Source organism: Leptonotus elevatus, chromosome 16, assembly GCF_054856555.1.
Source record: "Leptonotus elevatus isolate MCC_2025b chromosome 16, RoL_Lele_1.0, whole genome shotgun sequence".
Taxonomy (NCBI): Eukaryota; Metazoa; Chordata; class Actinopteri; order Syngnathiformes; family Syngnathidae; genus Leptonotus; species Leptonotus elevatus.
The window spans coordinates 8,047,374-8,067,968 of record NC_141254.1 but is presented as its reverse complement, the minus strand read 5'-3'; the positions used below and the strand labels follow the sequence as shown (position 1 = coordinate 8,067,968).

Here is a 20,595-nt window from a genome sequence, read left to right as displayed (position 1 = left end):
TGCTGGAATTTTTTAAAGATATTTATTGATAATTAAACACTTCAAAAGAACATCGGACAAAACGTCATTTAAAACAAAATGAAAATTCTTGTCATACAGGTTGAGAGTGGCATTGAAAATTGTCGTGGTGGGAGATTGAGAGGGGATTGTGGGGGGGGGGTGAGTCGAGCTTTGAACCAGCAACCGATCCTGCGCCAGCTTCATGTCGGCCTCTGAATCGGAGGACCTTCAAAGCAAGGCACTTAACCCTAAAGTGGCCAGTGTTGGCGGGGTGGGGAAAAAAAACCAAGACCATCCTAACGACGTGACGTGACCTACCCCTCAGCTTGCTCGACGCCATCTTCAACGATCACATGTAAGGTCTTCAAGGGCAAAAATGTGTTCAAATGACTTTGGCGGAAGTGGACAGAGGGTAAAATAAAAATTGTTTAAAAAAAAAATCCAAATGGGTGAAAATTGAGGTCAGGTGTTTCCTGAAAACAGATGTGGACGTCGGCGTATGTGCGTCAGAATGTCTGCAAATTGTGTGACGCGTGTTTTTTTCTCTCGGGGTGGCCGGGGCAGGAGTGTGTGGTCTGAGTGTTTACCTTAGTCGGGGGGGGCCACCCCCCATCGTCCACAGCGGTTTTCGGGGGGGCCTAAGGCTGCTGTTTTCCCCCATCCCGCGCTAGAGCGGCGCGTGGCGTACGTCCAGGGCAAGGGCTCAGAGTTTGGCTCCCTCCCACTCTAGCTGCAATAATCAGCAAGAGGAAGAAGGTGGCTGGAGCAGCAGCAACAACATGGCATGCAACTAACAAGTTTACATGGAGAAGCTGGAATATTGTGGCGTGAATGAGCAACGACTGAAGCTGAATATGTGGATTGTGATTACTTGTACGTGAAAGGGCATGAAAACACGTCAGGTGTCAGTGTGCTTTTTCCAGGGGGCAAAAAGGGAGCAAAAATTCATCGATTCTTGCATGGTTCTGCTCAGATTTGAAGGGAAACCATTCAAAGGGTCCTCAGCTTTCTTCGTCGCTGTTCTACAACTAAACACCAATTGAGACACAATCTTTATCCATGTATGTAAATCCATTTGCCAACTACAGTGGTTCACCTGCTTCGATACAAACTTGGCCACCAAGTCGCCATCTATCCCCCGCCAATCTCCAATTAACATTTCTGAATTGTCAATGTTGCAGTAGAACCGAATGCTGGCTGACCGTGTTTGGTTTATAAAAGGAAGGCTAGAAGTATTTACATGAGCGTGAAAGAAAAAAGATCAGGTATGAAAAGTAGCCAAGAAATCAACACTCGCAAGAGTGACTTTAGATTGCTGGAACACAATTGGCCAAACTGAGCTTACTGGCTTTAAGAACTGTCTATACAAAACAACAACAAAATCGTATCTACAGCCTGAGAAAAAATCCAGAATCGATTAAAGTGGAAGTCAACTTTAAGCATTTCTTGACAATAATATGTTATATGTGATCCCACTAGTCTAAACATGACATTCTGATTAATATTACATTTGTAGAATATGAGTTATGAAGCAAAATCTAGCCGTTTTTATCCATCTCGGGGGCGGCCATTTTGCCACTTGTTGTCAATTGAAGATGACATCAATGTTGCTCAGGCAACGACCAATCACAACTCACCTGTTTTCTGAAGCTGCGCTGTGATTGGTTGTTACCAGAGTCCTGAGCAACATTGATTTCATCTTTAGTCGACATCAAAAGGCAAACGGCCCCTAAAATGGATAAAAACGGTTGGATTTTGCTGCTTAACTCTTCTTCCACTAACGCAGGGCTGGACAAGTTCGGTCCTCGAGAGCCACTATCCAGCCCGTTTTCCATGTCTCCCTCCTTCAGCGCAGCTGAATCCAATGATCAGCTCATCAGTAAGCTTTGCAGAGGCCTGATAACGATCCTCAGCATGAATCAGGTGTGTTAGTGGAGAGAAACATGGAAAAACAGACTGGACAGTGGCTCTCGAGGACCAAACTTGGCCACCCCTGCACTAATGCAATATTAACCAGAATACAATATTTAGACTAGTGGAGCTGCATAGAACATAGTATTGAGTGTATTGTAAAAATAATAATAATCGTTTTTTTTAATTGATTGACTTCCCCTTTAAATATTGACTCAAGAAGAAAAAATTTCTCCTGACGCTGGGACTACACAACATAAAACGTGAGAATGGAAAGAAAATTTTGCATGAATAGACTGAGCTCCGGAGATACCAAGATGGCCACCGTTCGCAAACTAACTCCGCCCCATCAACACATTGTGGGAGTTACTCCTGACAATGAAACTAATTTGTCATCATCCTTGAATTTTGCCAAATCCCAGCAGCATGGGGCCATTCAAACGGTTGGGCTTTTATTAGTTAAATGCTGCTGGAACAATGCCAATTCTACCTCCTCCACAGAACGGGACGCATTTGGGCGAGGATTAACAAAAACAACACCGGGTTGAGTGTGTCTTCTCAAATCAAGTGTGTGTAGACAACATACTCACAAACTGCCTAGTTTCCTGTCAACATGGGTTGAAACGCAGACAGAATCTGTGCCTCACATTTGCGCCTGCGAGATTACGTAACTGCGAAGACAAAACCCTGATTCAACGCCAGGCAACAAAAAAAAGTGACTTTCATCCTCACCAAACCAACTGTGCCTCTTCACAACTCCACAATTGTATTTTTTTTAAATTTGGGGATAGCATTCATTGTCATGTGGAGTCAATTGCAGCCAGATGGCAAAGCCGTTAGTCAAAATGCTTCAAACGACAACCTTGCTGCCTGCCTTGACTTCAACTGCCTTTAACCAAGTACTCATGTACACACACACACACACACACACACACACACACACACACACACAGATCAGCATTGTGTTGAGTGTGTGTGTATGTGCGTGTGTTGGGGGTGGAGAGGGGTTGACTATCGGTAAGGGGGTTCTGGCGTGTTGTAAGGGTAATCATTGCGCTGGGGCGTGGGTTGCCCGTGTGCGGGTGTCTGCTCATACGGTGTGGATGCGGAGTAGTTTCCCGCCGCTGCGTAAGCTCCGGATGTATCGTACGCTCCCGCCGCCCCGTAGCCTCCCGACGCATCGTAGGCGGCCGAGGCGTCGTAGCTGCCGGAGTAGCTCTGCGACGACGCGTTGTAACTGGCGGGGGGTTCGTAGGTGCCCGGGGGTCCGTAGTCTTGGGAGGCCGAGTAAGCCGGTGGCGTCGTGTACGTCCCGGGGGGCGGCGGGACAGAGCTTGAGGAATCTGAGGTGGCCGGTGGAGGAGGGGGCGGAGGAGGATTGTTGTAGGCGTACTGGAGGTACTGGTACTGTTGCTGGTACTGTTGTTGATACTGTTGGTACTGGTGCATCTGCTGGTAATATTCTGTGTAGGACCTGCAGTTACAATTCAAGATGAATGCGTCAGACAGACTGTAAAACATGCCACTTTTCCTTATTTTTGTTGTTTTAGAGAGACATTGTTTTTTGTTTTTTTTTATATTTTTGTTTTAATCTAGAACATATTCCACTTGTCCAATAATCTGCATTTGTGATGCCATTTTGCAGTGCGAAAGCGCTGATGAGTAAAAGGAGTTGGGTCGACGGTTTCAGCTCTGATGTGACCATTTTGTAGGCGGTAATACATGAAGTTTGGTTGGACGGTTGTAGAGCTGTCAAAATGTATTGATTAATCGACAAGTAATCGATTATCAAATTAATCGTCAACTATTTGAATAAAACGAGTAATCGTTTGGAGACATTTTTTTATTTAAAATTGTTCGAATCCTCTGACTTCAGCATATGAACAGTAATTTATGTAGTCAATTATGAAAGAAGACTGATTATCTTCTTGTGTTTAATCAAAATAAGACATATTCAAACATCTCTTTTTACTTTGGGAAAACAATGACTTAACCGGTAACAAAGTTCAACATCAATCGCCTTTTTTTTTTTATCACTCAACAAATACGAAGTAGGAAATAACCACCAATCACCGGTTAATAAACAGTAATCAGGCAAAAAATAAATAAAAATGCTTTTGTAATACTCTTTGATGCAAAATTAAAATGAATCTGATTAGTCGATTAATCGAGTGAATATTCAAAAGATTCTAAAAATATTCGATAGTGACAGCACTAGAGGGTTGTTTACCTGGCAACAGGGTCGGTCCCTTCAGCAGTTGCCGTGGCAGAGTCTTCGGCTACCCCGGGCGGCGTTGGTAGAAGAGCTCGGCGTTTGCTGCGATTCTGAGTGAAGGAACCGGGAGACGGGTCCGGAAGCAAGGGTGTCCGGTTCCCTCTGATCGGGCTGCGGTCCCGCTCCGTTTCCGAACTTCCCGTGCTTGTCGTCGTGGGTGTTGTTGTATTTGTTGCTGCTGTTGTTTTTCTCCCTGCTTGCTGCTCGGCTAGAACCTAACCCAAAGAAGAAGAAAAAAGTCGCACACTAAAAACACAAAAAATGCGCATGATGTGCTGTTCTGTAGTTAGTAAAGACCTTCTGTCCCTCCTGGAAAAACTTTGCTCTCGCGGCCTCGAAAAGTGTTGTTGGATCAGGCGTGCTCTGAGGCTCGTACTCCTCAGGGGCGGCGGGCGCGACTGTGTGATTGGCCATGTCCTGGTACACCTGGTCGGCGACAGATCCATACACCTGGCTGGCAAGAGCGCCGTATATGACACCATCAGCGCCTTTAGAACTCGTAATGCCTTTCAGGGCGGCATAGGTGGGATCAAAGGATGTGGTGTTGTAGAAGGAGTTATGGACGCTTTGTTGAACCTGCAAAGGGAGACGGGAAAATGTCAAATCGGGAAACGGCTTGTTTTAAGTGCTGTTCACATGTTGCACAACCATTTTTGAAAACAGATAGCACATAAATGTTTTTTGTTATGGCTGCTCATTTTGAACAAGGGTAAACACGTCATTGTTCCGATTATTTGTTTAATCATGGTACAGTATGGCAAAAAAAAAAATTGTTTTCTTTGGCCAAAAAGCACCAACACGAGTTAAGTGAAAACAAAGTACAATAAAACGATTTACAAACTTTTCATTGACAAATAACGCCTGGGTTCATGAACTATGCTTCCTGACAATAACATTTCAAATGCAAAAATTGACAATTTGAAATGTTCCTATGGCTTATTGATGAACCCTTTCATCCCTAATATTCACACACTTGTATCGGAAGTCCGGCGGCAGCTGCTGCAGCTGCCGCGAGCACAGCGGCGTGACTCTGGTGATGTTCCATGGAGCCAGCTGGCCGAGGAAGAAGACCCTCTCTACCACCTGCAAGCAAGAAAGGAGCGGGAAACATTGTTGTTTTGATTTCCAGCATTGTATAGAATAAAAAAAATGTGTTCATAAAACACGGCAACTGAATTACCAGACGTCATAAGCTGGTTGACCAAAGGTTGCGCTTTGGAGAGCTCGACAGCCAGCTGACGGCCCTTGAAAATGGTCCCATTGAGTGCGTCGATAGCTGCCATGGCCTCCTCTTTCCTTTCCATATGCACAAATGCATAGCCCACATTTGAACATAATCGGGCTGTAGAAGACAAAGAATGCTGTTAGTGATCAGAAATAAACAGACCAAGAGTGATAATTTTTCTTTTGGTTATTTCCTTCATATGTGATTGTGTTACTTGAACTTTGCAGTGTACAATCCAGCCTAACATTTATGTATACTTTTTTTTTTAAGCACATGCTAATTGATCCATTTCATATTTACACAAAAGAACATGTATTCTTTGCATTTGGGTGATTGTGGATGTCACCTTTGACTTTGTCACAATCTAAAACTCTCCCGAAGGTGGAGAAGAGGCTGTGCAGGTCATCGGCAGAGCACGTCGCACTCAGGTTCCCCACAAACACTTTGGTGGAGTTGGGGGGACGTGCGCGCGACTCCTCCACCACAAGGGGTCTGCCTCGGTACTCCTTGCCATCTAGATGCCGTATAGCCCTGTGGGGGAGAAAATTGGAAACCATGGTATTAATCGCTTATTTAAACCCGACATAATATGGAAATGTACTTCTTTTTTTTTTACCATTTGTATACAAACAGTTACATCACAGTTCTTCTAATAGTTGCAAACAGTTTTGCTTGACGCAAAGACATTTTTAGCATGTTCTAAATTTGATGGTGACAATAGAAACTGTTTGTGGGCATAAAAAAACTCTTTGTAAACGTCTGGCGAAAGTCTTTATAACCTTGAACAAAACCTGACGAAAAGAACAACATTCGCTCCGTAATAGGGGCTTAAGAGCTGTAGAAAACGGACATCTCCTTCAAAAATCTAGTGTTTGAAGGAATATTTCACTGTAATAATACCTGTCCGCGGCTCCCTCTCCCTTCAGGGTAACAAAGGCGTACTGTCTGAGCAAGGAGCAGGTGTTGATCTCGCCGTAGGGAGCAAAGAGCTTGTTGATCTCGTCTTGGGTCGCATCGAGAGGAAGGTTTCCCACAAACAACTTGACGTTGTCGCCACTCATCTCTGTAACAACCGGGCATCTGCAAGAGAATGTGGCGCCTGTGTCATCATTGTGGAAATGGTGATTAATAAGTTAGATCAGGGGTGCATATTGTGTTGATCACATTGCTAATGTCAGTAAACAGTCTACCATCCAGCCTCACTAATACTTATGTTTTGAGGTACATTTGTTAATGAATAATTAATGTTTTTTTTATTGTGCAATACAATTTTAATATCATTATTTAGGTAGAGGACCCCCCCCCCCCCAGCAAGTTGATGGTGGTACTTGGAGAGTTTTTTTTTAGTGATACCTGGCATAAAAAAACAAGTTTGAGAACCACTTTTTTAGAACAGCTGGTGATGACTGTCGGTTTCATTCGGCTACTACAAATATGACGTGTATCACTGCAAAGTGTAATTATTTCAAAACAAAGATTGGGAGCCAAAGTTTAATCCGACCAAGTTGACTTGGGCTAACAGGCAATTAGCTGAGCAAATAAACTCGCTAACTTCACGTCACCGACACAAACGAAGGCTAAATACAGCGTTGGTTGGGTACGCATGTTGATAAACTTGACTTGTATCAAACCGTATAACTATATTATAAAAGCAGTAGCGTGAATGAAGTATATCCGACTACGTGACGGCTGGAAACGACATCTTGTAGAAACTGGCTAACGCTAGCTAATATAGCTTATCTGCTAGCGATAGCGCAACGTTAGAGCTTCTTTCGTGTGTTTTATCCTAATTTGAACAACAGAAGTAAAACAATAACTCAGGTTTACGAGAGCAAGCTCCACGGTACGGTTATTTCACACGAACAAATCGAGAATATCAACCATTTTAGCTTAGCATTTAGCCGACACAGTCCTTACCAACGCGGTCCCCGGAGCTGTAATTCAAATTGTATATCCGGCTCGGGTTTCTTTAGGGCGGCAGGGGGCGCACTTTCGCTACAAACCAGGACCGTCAAAAAGTGTTTCTCAAAAAAGGTTACAAATAGATAAATAAATGCAAATAAACCACATGATAATGTGTCGTTACTTGAATAGCTCGTGTATCAGTAAGACAATTAAAAAAAACACGTTAACGCTATATTATTAGCTGACTAGGCAACGAAATGCAGTGACGTCACGTACAACTGGCGTACGACAACATGTTTTTAAGAGACATTTCTTTTAGATATAATTTAAACTGTAGCGTACGTTAGTGTTGTCGCTCTGCATTTCATTATTAAAATTAGTTATTTTTTGTTAATGATGTTAATCCAATCCACGAATGTTTCCAGGTGATATCAGGTGAAAGGGGAGGATCTACCGAAGAAGAAGGAAATGAAGAGGAAAAGCAACAGCAGGAGGTAGAGAAGGAAAAGAAAAGAAGACAACTCAAGACGTTTAGCACGTTAAGACAGGCCACAGTGTTATTTTCCCTGGAAGTTTACAATAATAATTAATGTTAATAATAATTAGGAGCATGTTGTTTTATCCAAAACAACTTAAAAGTGTCAAGGGGCAACCAGGTAAAAACATTCCTGATGTATTTGAAGTTTGAATATTACCTCAGATGATGATGTTGAAACGAATTGTATGAATGCTTCACTCATGTTACATAATGCATGACACTGTTATGCTGTTGTGGATTGTGCCTGCGTGTGTGTACAATGCATTTTCTGCATTTATTTCCACAGCTCCCCATAAGTTCCGTCTGCACTTCAACCAAGTCTGAACTTGCTAACACGGTCCAGGATTTATCACGAAGGTGTGTGCAGTGCTTCCTGTTGTAAAAGCCAGTGTTAGTGCTAGTTGAGTTTGCATAAACCACACTTACTGCAATGGATTCAATTTATTCAAGACTGAAACATTGAAAAGTTGGACATGAGCATTCAAAAGTCAAATTAAGTTCACCTAGGAAGGTTAAACCCCAATATGGGGATGTGATTTATTTGACTTTGTAGATGGCAGAGCAAGAGGAACCTCTGTATGATTTCCCGGAGCCCACACAGGGGTCAGAGCACAAGTTAACGGGCCACAAGCGAGGAGGTGGGTCTCTGAGGAGCGTCAGCATCCTGGACCGGCTCTTGTTGACGGTGCCCGTCTGGCTGCAGTTGTCAATCAACCCTGCCACCGCACTGCACATTCTGCAGAGGGAGCCTCCTGGGGTCAGACGCTCACAAAAACCAGCCCCTTGTTTGGCATTTTTAGCCTCTCTTTCTGCACTGGACAGTCCGGTCATATGTGTTGCCTTGCAGACATTCCTGGTGCGAAACTCTCGCACGTCCCAGAGAAAGGTGCTGTGCGTGCGCCTGGTGGATGACAGCGTGCCGTACTTCGTGCAACAGTTTGGCATCAGGGAGGAACATTTAAGTAAGGTTTGACAATTAAAAATGACATAATTTGACACAATCCACTCCACGATGCTGTTTGACTTCTTAGTTATTATTCCCCAAAACAAATATTGTAAACAATAGAACTAGTCAGTATCCGATAATTTAAGGGTTATGATAACACCACAATACTGATGCTATTCATTAGCGTTAGCAGTGCAGGGCAACAAAAAGTGTTCCGGGTCTGTAGTTTCTTTTGGGGCCCATTTAGTCAGAATTGAATTACTTTTGGGGCCTCGTCCATCACATAGTGCACTTGAGATGTTGACCACAATTCACTTGTCAATCTCAGCTCTGTCTCTGGAGACGTCAGCGATCAGCTTTCCAGACCTTCCCAGACTCGTTTCGTTTTATTGTGTCAGCAGGTAAATATCATTTTACTCATTCTACCATTCTATGTGTGCTGTTGTTATATGGCCAACAATGTACGGTGTAGATTTTTATTTTAAAATAGTTGATATTGACTCATTTTACTTTTATTTATTTATTTATTTTTTTAACAGAGACGTATTACCATTTCCTCTGGAGCTTCCTGAGGCCATCGCTAAAGCAACCTCACACAAAGAGCTGGAGTCCATCTCTCACATGGGAATAGGTTAGTTTCTTAAAAAAAAAAAGATTTAATAGATAGAGATTTGTAAATTGCACTCTAAAAACGGTTGGGTCAAAAATAACCGAAATTGTGTCAAAAATGGACCAACTCAATTTTTTGAGTAAATAAAAAGATTAATAATCCACATAGCAATGTAATTTTTGGGGTTGTTTTGTGGGTTATTCGTTTGACCCAACTTTTTGGGTAAATTGAATAACCCAATTGAATTAGGTAAAAAAATGAACTGACCCAACTTTTTGCGTAATTTAATCCGAAATATTGGGTCAAATGAAATAACCCACCAATCAACCTAATTTGTTGGGTTGTTTTGTGGGGTTTTGGGTAAATTGAATATCCCTATTGAATTAGGTCAAAAATGAACCGGCCCAAATTTGAGTTATTTAACCCAAAATGTTGGGTAAAATTTAATTAATAACCCACAAAGCAACCCATTTTGGGGTTGTTTAGTGGGTCATTAATTTGACCCAACTTGGTTAATTGAACAACCCAAAAAGTTGAGTCCGTCCCTTTTTGACCCAACTAATTTTAGAGTGTAAATATAGTCGTGTCGCCTGGTGAAAATGTATGTATTTTGGGGGTCCCCAACACTAACCAAAACCCATTCAAATGTGCCCCATGGAAAGTATGCACACACAAAAAAGTCACCTGTTTTAATGATCAACATGCTACTGGGTGGACATATTACCTATCATAACAGGATGTATAAAATTGTCTCAAGGACCCAAGCACCACATTGAACAGAAAGTCAGCCATTTTGTTTTGAAGTAGTTATTTTGGAGCAAACTCCATGAAAAGGGGGCCTGGTAAGTAAAACAAACAAAAAAACAAACAAAAAAACCCCCATTGTACTGGTTTTGCCAATCGACATATGTCGATCATAACCGGATGCATGAAAAAGTCTCAAGGACCCATGGTCCAAATTTAACAGGAAGACAGCCATTTTGTTCTGAATTAGTCATTTTGGGAGCAAACTCCATGAAAAAGGGGCCTGGAAATGGGGGAACAAACTTTTCCAATGGTAGCTGTTTCACCGATCAACATGGGGCCAGGAAAGTTAGAGGGGAAAAAAACCCCTCACAACTGTTCCTCAAATTGATGTGAATTCTGGCGGATATCAGGATGCATGAAAAAGTCTTAAGAACCCATGCTTCATAATGAACAACAGCCATTTTGTTTTGAAGCAGCCATTTTGAAGACAAATTCCATGGGCCTGAAAATGTTTCATTAACCACTTTCATGATTCAACATGAAAATTGGTGGACATTTCTGTGAATTAACATCTATCAATTTCTTCACTAGAATTCTGGAGCTCACACCTCAACGTCCGGGGACCACGGGAAACCCCGAAGACTCAGACGAACAAGGAGAAGACACCAGACTCTTCAGTCTCAGCCCCACCTGATGCTACCCCGCAACCACCCACTTCAGCTCCGCCTGATTCTGCTACACCACCCGACTCGGACAAGCAGACGACGACCGCCGAATGTGATCAAAAATCTGACCCGACTTCTGTCCTGTTCCGCGAGTTTTGTCCCATCGAGACACGCAGCCCCAGAGAGCTGGACTGCGGCTCTGGTCTGGGGGCGCTGTGTTTCATCAACCCTCTTTTCCTGCAGTCTGACAGCTTCCTGTCCAAGCGGCGCCTGATGAAACGCAGCTTCAAGGTGCGGGTGTCCACCGAGACGTCCACCCTGATGTTGCCTCCGCTCGCTCCGCCGCCCCCGCCTCCTCTTATGCCCAAAATTAGAGGAAAACGTAAAGTCCAAAACTTGACTACACTTGCATCCCAGGGCGGCCAGTCGTCACAAGTTGTTCACCCCTCATCTGCAAAAGTGGAGGCCAAACTCCCATCATTGGTGGAGCATCCACCGGATGACGCAGACTACATGCAGCCATCATTAGCCACCACATCCTCCGGCTCTCCCTCACTCTCTCCTTATGCAGCTGAATCCGTTCCACCACTTCCTCCCAAACTGTCTCACAACCCTCCCTCCACTTCGTCGCCCACTCCCTCACAATATCAATTCCCATCTCTTTCGCCCAGGGCTCCCCTCTCCACTTCACCCTATCAGTCCCCATCTTCCTCCCCCAAGGTGCCCTTCTCTCTGTCGCCCTTCTTCTCCCCTTCCTTGACTCAGCTGGTAGAAGCCAGTCAAACACCGGAGACGGAAGAGGGAGTACACGAGGATAACGGAGTGGAGGAATTACACAAAGAAATGGAATCGGTCTCTCTGGATGACACAGATAGCTGCAGTTCGTTTAGTAGCCTTGAGGGGGAGGCAGAGATGTCACAGCTTCTTAGTAAATTAGCTATTTAAGACAAATTATAAATGCTAAGAGTATTCAACGGTCCACCTTTGTATTAAAAATATTCAACTAAATATTTAAAGTACAAGTTTGCAAACTTGCTACTAAAATGATTTTTTTTTTATTGTATGCAAAGACTACGCTTGTATTTTGCTTTATGCAGGATAATCCACATTTTTGGCAGCCTAGTGTCTGCCTCACAATTCTGAGGTCTTGAGTTTCATTATATAATGTATAAAATATAATATGTACAAATAAAATCTCACCATACAATTTTGTAAACAGTTTATAAAGTAGTGTTTTAAAAGTATTAATAAATGCATTGAATGTTAAATGGGGTACTGTAATTTAAAATAATTGTTTTAAATAAAAACACGTTTTATCAAATGTTTTATTTTTGCAGATTACATTTTCCGTTTCAGAAGTTTTGTTAATACCATCATGTGATAATGACAAAAAAAAACATTTCATTGTTTTGAAGAAGCGATGGCAGTGTTTTAATAGTCTAAACATGTCAAATTAACAAAGACAGATCAAAGCATGTTTTTGACCATCATGACTTCATGTTTTGTTGTATGCCAGCAAATAGAATACAGTACGTGTCAGCTATGTGAAATACAGGTTTTGTGTATAATGCCAACTCTGGACCAGTACTGAGGTTCTGTCTACAGTAGATCTGTTCTAGTTTTGTGACTATCTAAGGCAGTGGTGTCAAAGTCCGGTCCTCGAGTGCCTGAGTCCTGCTTGTTTTAGAGGTTTCCCACGTTCAACACAGCTGATTCATATTTGAGCTTATCAGCAAGCTCTGCAGGAGCCTGATAATTATCCTGATCATTGGCTCAGGCGTGTTGAGAGTAGAGAAACCTCAAAAACATGCAGGACTCAGGCCCTCGAGGACCGGATCTTGACACACGTGATCTAAGGCATGAGTGTCCAAGCTCGGTCCTGGAGGGCCAGTGTCCTGCAGGTTTTGGATGTTTCCCTGCTCCAACGCACCTGTTCCAATCAACAGGATCGTTGTCAAGCTTATGCAAAGCTTGCTGATGAGCTTCAGCTGTGTTTGAGAAGAGGAACATCCAAAACCTGTAGGACATGATCTAAGGCTACGTTCACACTGCAGGTCTTCATGCTCAATTCCGATTTTTGGGTGAAATTTGATTTTTTTGAGTAAGCGTTCAAATTACATATTAAATGCGACCTCAGTCTGCTGTGTGAACATTATGCGTCCGCAAAGTAACCCGCTTACACAGAAGACGATACGACGTCACTCACAACGTTGTGTTTGCAGAAGAATATACGTATGGTCCAGCATGTCAGGGCCACGGACTCTTATAAGTCCGTCATCGGGGCTAATATTTTAACCATCTCATATCCACAGAGGAATGACGCGTGAGGAGGTAGAAATAATATTTTGTAAAAATGAAGGGAGCCTTTTTGAGCTCCTTGTTTTTTTCCGAGCTGTTGCATGTTAAAAGTGAAGAGTTGAGGACAAGGAAAACTGATTTCAATAAATCACCAGCACTTGGCTCTGTTGTTTAACATGCCGCCTTCGAATCCCGTCACTCCTCGCTACAGCCTCTCCTAACGATGTTACGTCATTGCCGCGCGTAATGAGTAGAGGTCGGATATATACGATATAGACTGAGGTGGCATTGCAAAAAATCTGATATGTAGGACCACATATGAAAGTGACCCGGGTCGGATATGAAAAAAAAAATGGATTTGAGCCGTTCAGTCGTTTGGTGCAAAAAAATCTGATCTGCGTCACATTTACCTGCAGTGTGAACGTCGCCTATAAAGCCTCAAAAACCATCAACACCAACAGGAAGAATCCAATCTGCTCAATTCTAAGAGGTCGGCCTCCAGTTTGTCGTTGTCTTGGAATCGCTCGATGAAGGATTGAATCAAGCCTGAGGCGCTGCCTTCGTACTCAACCAGTTCGACACTGTCCTCTAGGAAAGCACAAAGTAAGAAAACGTAGTCAGGGGGTTCTTTTTTTTTTTTTTTTTTTTTTTTTAAACGGCGGTCCTATGCTGCAGGTGAGAACATACCAGTGATTCTGGTGTTGGCTTGGACAAACATCTTCCGATCCTCTTTCCGCAGCAGCACCGTCTCACGAAGGCGCAGGAAGTTGTGCGCGCCGCTCTTGCTCACGGTGGAGTAGCCCTCATAGAGGTCCCGGGCTTTGTCCACATCCGCTGTCGACTTGAAGACCTGCAAGATGGAGGATGCACATTAAAAGCATGCTTGCTAGATGTGACTGAACAAATTTAAAAAACATGCCTACACAGTAAATTTTGTAGAGTACATTTTACTCTAAACAGAGTCTATTTGGTCCCACTCTAAATTGAGTAAAATTTACAATTGGAAGACAGTAAAATAGGATTGGACTATCAGATGACAAAAACCTAGTAAAAAATTTTTCACTCAGAAATTCTATTAATTTTAGAGGAAATGTTTACACAAGTTACACAAGTGTTGAGGAACAAACTCACGACCTTTAGCTTGGGAAACGGCCACTCTACCATTTCTACTGTTTGCCGGTATCCAAAAGGAAACCAAAACATTCTCTCATACACAAAATATTTTATTCGCTTGCAAGTGTAAATTTTACTCTGTTTAAGGTGGGACCAAATAGACTATTTTTAGAGTAAAACTTACTGTGTAGTTTATTGAAAGAAAAAAGTTACACAAGCATTGAGAAATGAAATCACGACCTTCAGCTTGGGAAACTGTCACTATCACCTGAGCTATGCCACTCATACTGTTCGCTTTTAGCAAAAAGGTTGTGTGCTTGTTCCTGCCTTGAGTGACTTTTTATTTATTTATTTACTCTGTTTAGGGTGAGACCACATAGACTCTGTTTAGAGTAAGGCTTCAATGCAAATGCGCATTCTTAATCCCCATCGCCTGAAAATAATACCTGCAGTTTACAAAGGAACTTGTGGATGGCGTCCTTGCCGACGGTGCGGATCTTGCTTCTGTCGAGCGTGACGAGAGCGTCGGGCTTGCCGTCGGCTCCCGTGACCTCCTTCAGGCCTACCAGACCCTTGCCAGCCTCAAGTAACACGCGCAGGATCACAAAACGTGCCTGCATGTGAGCCTGGAACAAGATAGCCATGTTTCAAGTTAACGACATACAACAATAATCCTCAATTGTGAACAACAATATCAACTTTCGCATTGTGAAATGAACTTAGTAGTGTACAACTGAAGTGGACGCCATTTCCACCAATGGCTCTCGCTAACATGTTACAGGACGACAAAGTTCATTGCCAGTTCACCTGTCTCCAGCTCTTGCTCTCAGGTGTGTAAAACTCCAGGCCCAGCAGTCCGCCTCGCACCATGCTTAGCCAGTTCACGTAGACCAAATCCTCAGCGTCCTGGCCCTCATGACCAAAAATACTGCAGCACCAAAACAGCAGCGGATAAAATTAAAACGGCTTCTTTAGGATTAATAAAAACATTGACAATCACAACGCACACCTGAGTACGTCCTTGTTGAGCGACAGGTAGAGTCCCACACACTCGGCCCTGCATTCTTCGTATGAGGAGGCCAGGGTGGAGAATTTACTGTCCCAAGTCTCGCTGTCCTGGTACCAACTGGAAACCTTGAAAAACACACACACACACACACACAAATGCCAAGATGAACTGCAACTCTGCACTTAGGGTTAATTTGTGTACAAATTGCAGCATGTATGACACATACAGGCTGGATTTACACGACAGGTCCACTTCAGATTTTTATGTTGTTTTTTTTTAAGTGCATTCCGATATACATTTCAAGTAACACAGATATCTGATACATGTTGGATTTATATACACATTTGAAAGCGGCCCGATTGAAGACTCACCAGCTCGCCAGTTTCTGGGTTGATCACTTTGCTCTGTTCAAAGTTGAACTTGCCCTTGTTGTCCTATAGAGGGAGCCAAACATCCATACAGTCAAATGGACAATGACCTCATTTACATTTCAATCACAGAAAATAATCAATTTCATGTATTTTCACAAATCTGCACTATTAGTCAGTTCCCAGGTGGTCTTAAATTCTTCCTTACCCTGCGGGAGCCTCGCAGCATTTTATCTCAACAAGATTGGAAATGACAAGTAAAAATTGTTTTTCGATGAGTCAGCACATCATTTTTTTGTACTGCACCACTCATGATTTTTGGACATGAAGTTTGAGAATATGACATAACCACTTGTTAGCATATTGCACAGTCAGTCTTCAAACTGATTGGCAGCTACAAAGTGTGCTTGCGGCATTCCAATCAATAACAGCGTCAATCAATGAACAATTGGAGCAAACGATTTTTGTGAATCCACATGATGTGGAGAGAGCTGTTGTGTTGATGGTGCGCAGCAGTATAGGAAATACTGCACGTTCTGAAATGTAATGTTTTGGCGATGTGAGGATTCCAGCTAAAAATACAAAAATGGTCTTATTGACAAACCTGGACGAACAACTTGCCGCTTCCGTGGCCCAACAGTTCATGGAGGCCGACTTGCACCTCAAATGACGGACTCTTCCACTTGACAAAGAAATCCTGGTGCAAACGAACACACACATACAAATTGGAGAACAGGATAAGAGTGTGTTGTGAGTGTGTGGCCACCTCACCTTGTCGTCTTCCTCCAAGAATGTGAGTTTTTCTTTGTTCGTAGAGTAAGCCACAGCCAGCACGTTTCCTAGGGAGACATTTTTAAAGCCCTCCGACTGTCTGATGTCGTCATCTGGTTCGAGAAGCACACACGTGGTTTAGTGCAATAATATAAACAAATATATATGTATATATATAAATCCTTGCATGTTAGCAAACGTACAGTTGGGAATGTTGATGCCAGCTGGAATGCCGCTGCCGGCGAAAGTGAGAACGTCGAGGGAAGTGAAGTCCGGTTTAAGGAACGTGTCTTTCTCAAATTCCCTCGGCCAGGGAAGCTCGGGGAGCAGAACTTCAGCCGAGTTTACGAGTTTGGCGAAGCGCTCGCTCATCGCCTTGTTTACGACTGCCACGAAACCTAAAGTGGACAGACAGCACGAGGAGGTTGCTCAGGAGAAGAATGGAACAAAAACAGAAATGCGATCGGCAAATTACCTTCAAACTCTCCTCTGGAACCAAAGGGGTCCCTGTAGCTTTCAATAAAGCCGATGTAGCTGAGAGGAGGGGGTTCCACAGATTATTATCAGAACCAGAAAAAAAAAAAAGTAGTTCTGTTGCTTTGGTTTAAGTGGCCTGACCTCTCCACAATTGGTCCCTTGTCTTTGATCCAGAAACGCGAGCCCTCCTTGTGAGCGTCCACCGAGCCCAAGGTGAAGCTCTGCCTGTACTCCTCCAGCATCTTCTTCTGGTTCTCGTTGGCACCGTGGGCCTGCGTTCCGTTTCAAACGACAGCCAATTTCAAATCAGGATGAACGGTTTCGAAAAGCAGCCATTTCGCTCGCTCGCTCACCTGCGCCTTCTGAAGATAATGGCAGACCCTCTCCATGAGTGGAGCGTAGTCCCCCCTTTTCACCGAGAACTCTTTGTCCTCAAAGTCAAAGCACCCGCAGCAGGATTCACACTCGCCGTCCACGGTGCAATCTGTGCAGCGGTCGTGTGCGTTAATACAATGTCCTGCGTGTACCTTGTTAACATCACACATTGATGCTATCGCAGTTATTCCGGTTGACGACTGATCTTTCTTCACAGCGGAGGCCAAGCGCACCTCGTAGCAGGTTTTCTGGCCGTTCTCCCTTTTAAACAGTCGGGTGTTGTAAGCGGACAGTTTCTGAAGAACACAAGAGACACTTAAGCATATTTGAGAGAAAACGCGATGGATTCGGACAAGTTGGGCCGTTCCAGTCCATCAAATATTTGCTGCATTAATTTGGCCGTTTCTTTTTTCAGGCTTACCTTCGAGTAAGGCTGGGTTTAAAAAAAAGAATGCTAATAATAAAAACATAGAATAATCTATATCGATTTTCCTTTTTAAGCCCAATATCGATTCATAAAACCATTTTTTTCTCATAAATTCTTAAGAAAATATTTTAAAGGCTGATTTTTTAAATCTTACTATTTTCTTGAAATTTATTGTTCACATGAATTTAAAAGTATTTTCTTAAAGTGAAGAAAGACATGATTTTTTGAACTTTAAGACACTTCTGAATATTTTAAGTTTATATTTACAATTATTAAATTAGAATTATGAAAAATATTTTCATCTCTTCCTTGCTGATGTCAATGTTTGTGTAACACTTAACTGATTATAACACGTGATACTTCATTAATAAAGTAAATCATTTGACCAGTTACTGCCTCCACAAAATTTACATTGGCACATATTTGTGGAGTTTTTATCATGTAAGAAGAATTCATGTTACATAATTAATCAATATCGGATTGGATTGAACAGAAGTGAATCAAATCAGGAAAAATGTAAATTGAATCAAACTGAACTGTTGTGAATCGAAATCGAATTAGAATCAATAACCAGCCCTACCTTCGAGTCAAGGAACTTCTGCGCCAGCTCAGCATCTTCCAGACAGCAGTTTCCTGAGAAGTAGGTGGTAATTCCCTGAAGAAAAGCAGAGCATGACAAGACTGTATGACTCACAACAACCCTAACAATTTTTTTTTTCCAGTAAGTCTATATTTTAATGGTGACAAATTCCCACCTTGTCACCAAGGCCCAGTTGTTTCTGTTTGTCCTTCAGGGAGTAGATGAGACATGAGCAACTGTCCCATAGAGCGCCCATCTCAGTGGGGTCCTCCTGAAACGCCTGACTGGCCCTCACTAGAGCATCCAGCTTGTCCTGTGTAGGCAGAACCAAATATGCTGAGAAATACATTCAAATAGATCACAATAACAAAACAGCACAGTGTTAGTCATCAGTTCCACTACGCATTGCTTTTTAGATTAAAATCATCAATTCACACTCAGGCAGCATGGATTAAACCTCTCGCTTTTCTATCGAAGTGCCACCTCCATGGACTGGCCCGCCATTGGCTGGATTTTCAATATTACAAAGTATTAACATTATATGTTTTATGTGATGTGTAATCTGTTTTTGACATTGTTGACAGAGGCACAAATACTAAAGGTATACCTTTGGCAAATTTGGGACAAACTTGGAGTCTCCGAAAGACTTGTAGTTTCCCATATTGGCGTAGAGGCCGCCTGCATACACCAAGAAGGCCTGAAAACAAACAGGACACAAAAAGCGGCGCTTAAAGCTTAACGAAAATGTGCACTGAAACAGCAATCAACCCACCCCACCAAAAAAAGAAAGGACGTACTTGGTACTCCTCTGAGCTCAGTCCGACTGCTGTTGCTACAGCTTCCAGCTGCGCAGGTGACTGCTTTCGGAAGATCCTCTGCAGAAGGACGAAGATGACAGGCGACTCCGGGGAGGTTTGCAGGAGCACAGCGAGGCCTCCATACCTAAGACAGGAGGACCGCTTAGTCCCTAACCCCCGCAAATGTACTGCATAAGCATGTAATCTACACATCAGCGACTCCCCCTGGCCCAAGAGGACATCGACTCTGCGAGGTCAGACATACCAAGAAGCGCGTGACAGGTAGTGGGCGTACATCTTCTCCTGCGGGGAGAGCAAGCGAAAAGCCTCGCCGCAATCGAGAGCGGAGATGCCGATGTCATTTGGGAGGAAGTACTGAGAGTCCACCATCTTTAAGTGTGAGGTTGTCACCGATGAGAAGTATCTTAAATCTGAAAGTGGGAAAAGAAAAGGTGATTGTTGTTTCTTTTTTTCTGGAATTATAGAAATGATTGGTCTGTATGGCATCATCAAAGAACAGCGTGTACAGCATACTCAAACACTAATCTTTATCCATTATACTGCTTCTAAACAGATGAGTGCAGTGAAAGTTTTAGCAGGAGCACTTTCTAAAAACTATATGTTCAAGTTACAATTTATCCCCACTCATCAGCAACACAAACGAGTTTCCATTCATTCTAATTCAATGCATGGTTATAGCTTCATTGTGTGCTACAGCATAAATAATGGTTAGCTACGAGTATAGAAAACAAAGATAAACAGGCGCAAAAGACCAGAGGAAGGGAGAAAGGAGTCTTTACTTTTTCTTTCATTTTTATTTGACACTGAGGGGGGGAAACCCTGCCTCGAAACTCAAAGCATCTAATTGACGCGTGTACAAATTTCCTTCGACGTTGCCCCAAAAATGTAATATTAAGTGTTAAGCATTTGGTGTAGTCGTATACTGGAAGGAGGATTAATCGCCAGCTGCCAAAGCAAACATCGTAAAACTAGCATTCATTGTATTGTCGTTTAATTGTGCGCTTCTTCTGCTTTTTAACATAGAACCACGACTTACAAACTGGAAATTAAATCACAACCTCTATTTATTAACTCGTAAAACTAGGATGTATATTGAATTATTTCCTGTGGACAGTTAATGGTGAATTATCGACAGCAACGGCGTGTTACCTTGTTTAATCTCGACAGCTCCGGCTCATGTCAAAGTGCAATCTCACGCTGCACACTTCCTGAATATATCTCGATTCCCGCCCCTTGGCCTATCACAGCTCGTACATTGTGATCGGCGATAAAAAGGACCAATCACGGAATGCTATTACGGTCCCCTTTTCAATATACTGTGTATTTAAACAGTTTGCAGTAAAACGTTGGTGATTAAATGTACACTAAGTATTAAACCTTAGCACAACCCCAATTCAAAATTAAAATCACAGCCATAATAGATTATTATGAACATTTGTATTATTAGCATGTCCCATCTCTTAACCTATCACAGCTCGTGACAGGGGAAAAGGACCAATCACAAACTGGAAATATCGGCCTTCTCGCAACAAATATC

General features: G+C 42.8%; 3 protein-coding genes across 8 annotated transcripts; 1 reads left to right on the top strand and 2 right to left on the bottom strand.

Moving 5' to 3' along the window:
- Positions 1-3: 3 nt before the first annotated feature.
- On the bottom strand, positions 4-7,430 carry rbm14a (RNA binding motif protein 14a). Of its 4 annotated transcripts, none has more exons than XR_015097342.1 (9): positions 7,329-7,430; positions 6,312-6,491; positions 5,758-5,942; positions 5,367-5,528; positions 5,160-5,269; positions 4,484-4,762; positions 4,142-4,401; positions 588-3,385; positions 4-473 (listed from the first exon to the last, which is right to left on the bottom strand). XR_015097342.1 is itself a non-coding variant. In XM_086097817.1 (9 exons), exons 2-9 carry the CDS (start codon positions 6,470-6,472, stop codon positions 727-729), a joined length of 1,539 nt encoding a protein of 512 aa, XP_085953943.1. In that variant the 5' UTR covers positions 6,473-6,491; positions 7,329-7,430; the 3' UTR covers positions 4-726. The 4 variants fall into 4 exon arrangements, 2 of the variants coding, with proteins under 2 accessions (XP_085953943.1, XP_085953942.1); XR_015097343.1 differs by having other exon boundaries at positions 4-730; positions 2,502-3,385; XM_086097817.1 differs by having other exon boundaries at positions 4-730; positions 3,008-3,385.
- Positions 7,431-7,594: 164 nt separating this feature from the next.
- LOC147160582 (ras and Rab interactor 1-like) lies at positions 7,595-12,137 on the top strand. Its single transcript, XM_086098310.1, has 7 exons — positions 7,595-7,972; positions 8,141-8,211; positions 8,408-8,611; positions 8,702-8,816; positions 9,129-9,201; positions 9,340-9,431; positions 10,749-12,137. Exons 3-7 carry the CDS (start codon positions 8,408-8,410, stop codon positions 11,765-11,767), a joined length of 1,503 nt encoding a protein of 500 aa, XP_085954436.1. The 5' UTR covers positions 7,595-7,972; positions 8,141-8,211; the 3' UTR covers positions 11,768-12,137.
- On the bottom strand, positions 12,130-20,272 carry dpp3 (dipeptidyl-peptidase 3). Of its 3 annotated transcripts, none has more exons than XM_086098305.1 (19): positions 20,208-20,272; positions 19,303-19,468; positions 19,038-19,182; positions 18,848-18,937; positions 18,416-18,553; positions 18,241-18,315; positions 17,441-17,529; positions 17,212-17,344; positions 17,000-17,130; positions 16,857-16,915; positions 16,585-16,779; positions 16,382-16,494; positions 16,215-16,307; positions 15,614-15,676; positions 15,243-15,367; positions 15,041-15,161; positions 14,680-14,859; positions 13,808-13,970; positions 12,130-13,708 (listed from the first exon to the last, which is right to left on the bottom strand). In XM_086098305.1, the coding sequence occupies exons 2-19, from the start codon at positions 19,425-19,427 to the stop codon at positions 13,569-13,571; spliced, it is 2,178 nt and encodes a 725-aa protein (XP_085954431.1). In that variant the 5' UTR covers positions 19,428-19,468; positions 20,208-20,272; the 3' UTR covers positions 12,130-13,568. The 3 variants fall into 3 exon arrangements, with proteins under 3 accessions (XP_085954431.1, XP_085954430.1, XP_085954429.1); XM_086098304.1 differs by having other exon boundaries at positions 17,212-17,385; positions 17,467-17,529; XM_086098303.1 differs by having other exon boundaries at positions 17,212-17,529.
- Between the last annotated feature and the right edge of the window lie 323 nt (positions 20,273-20,595).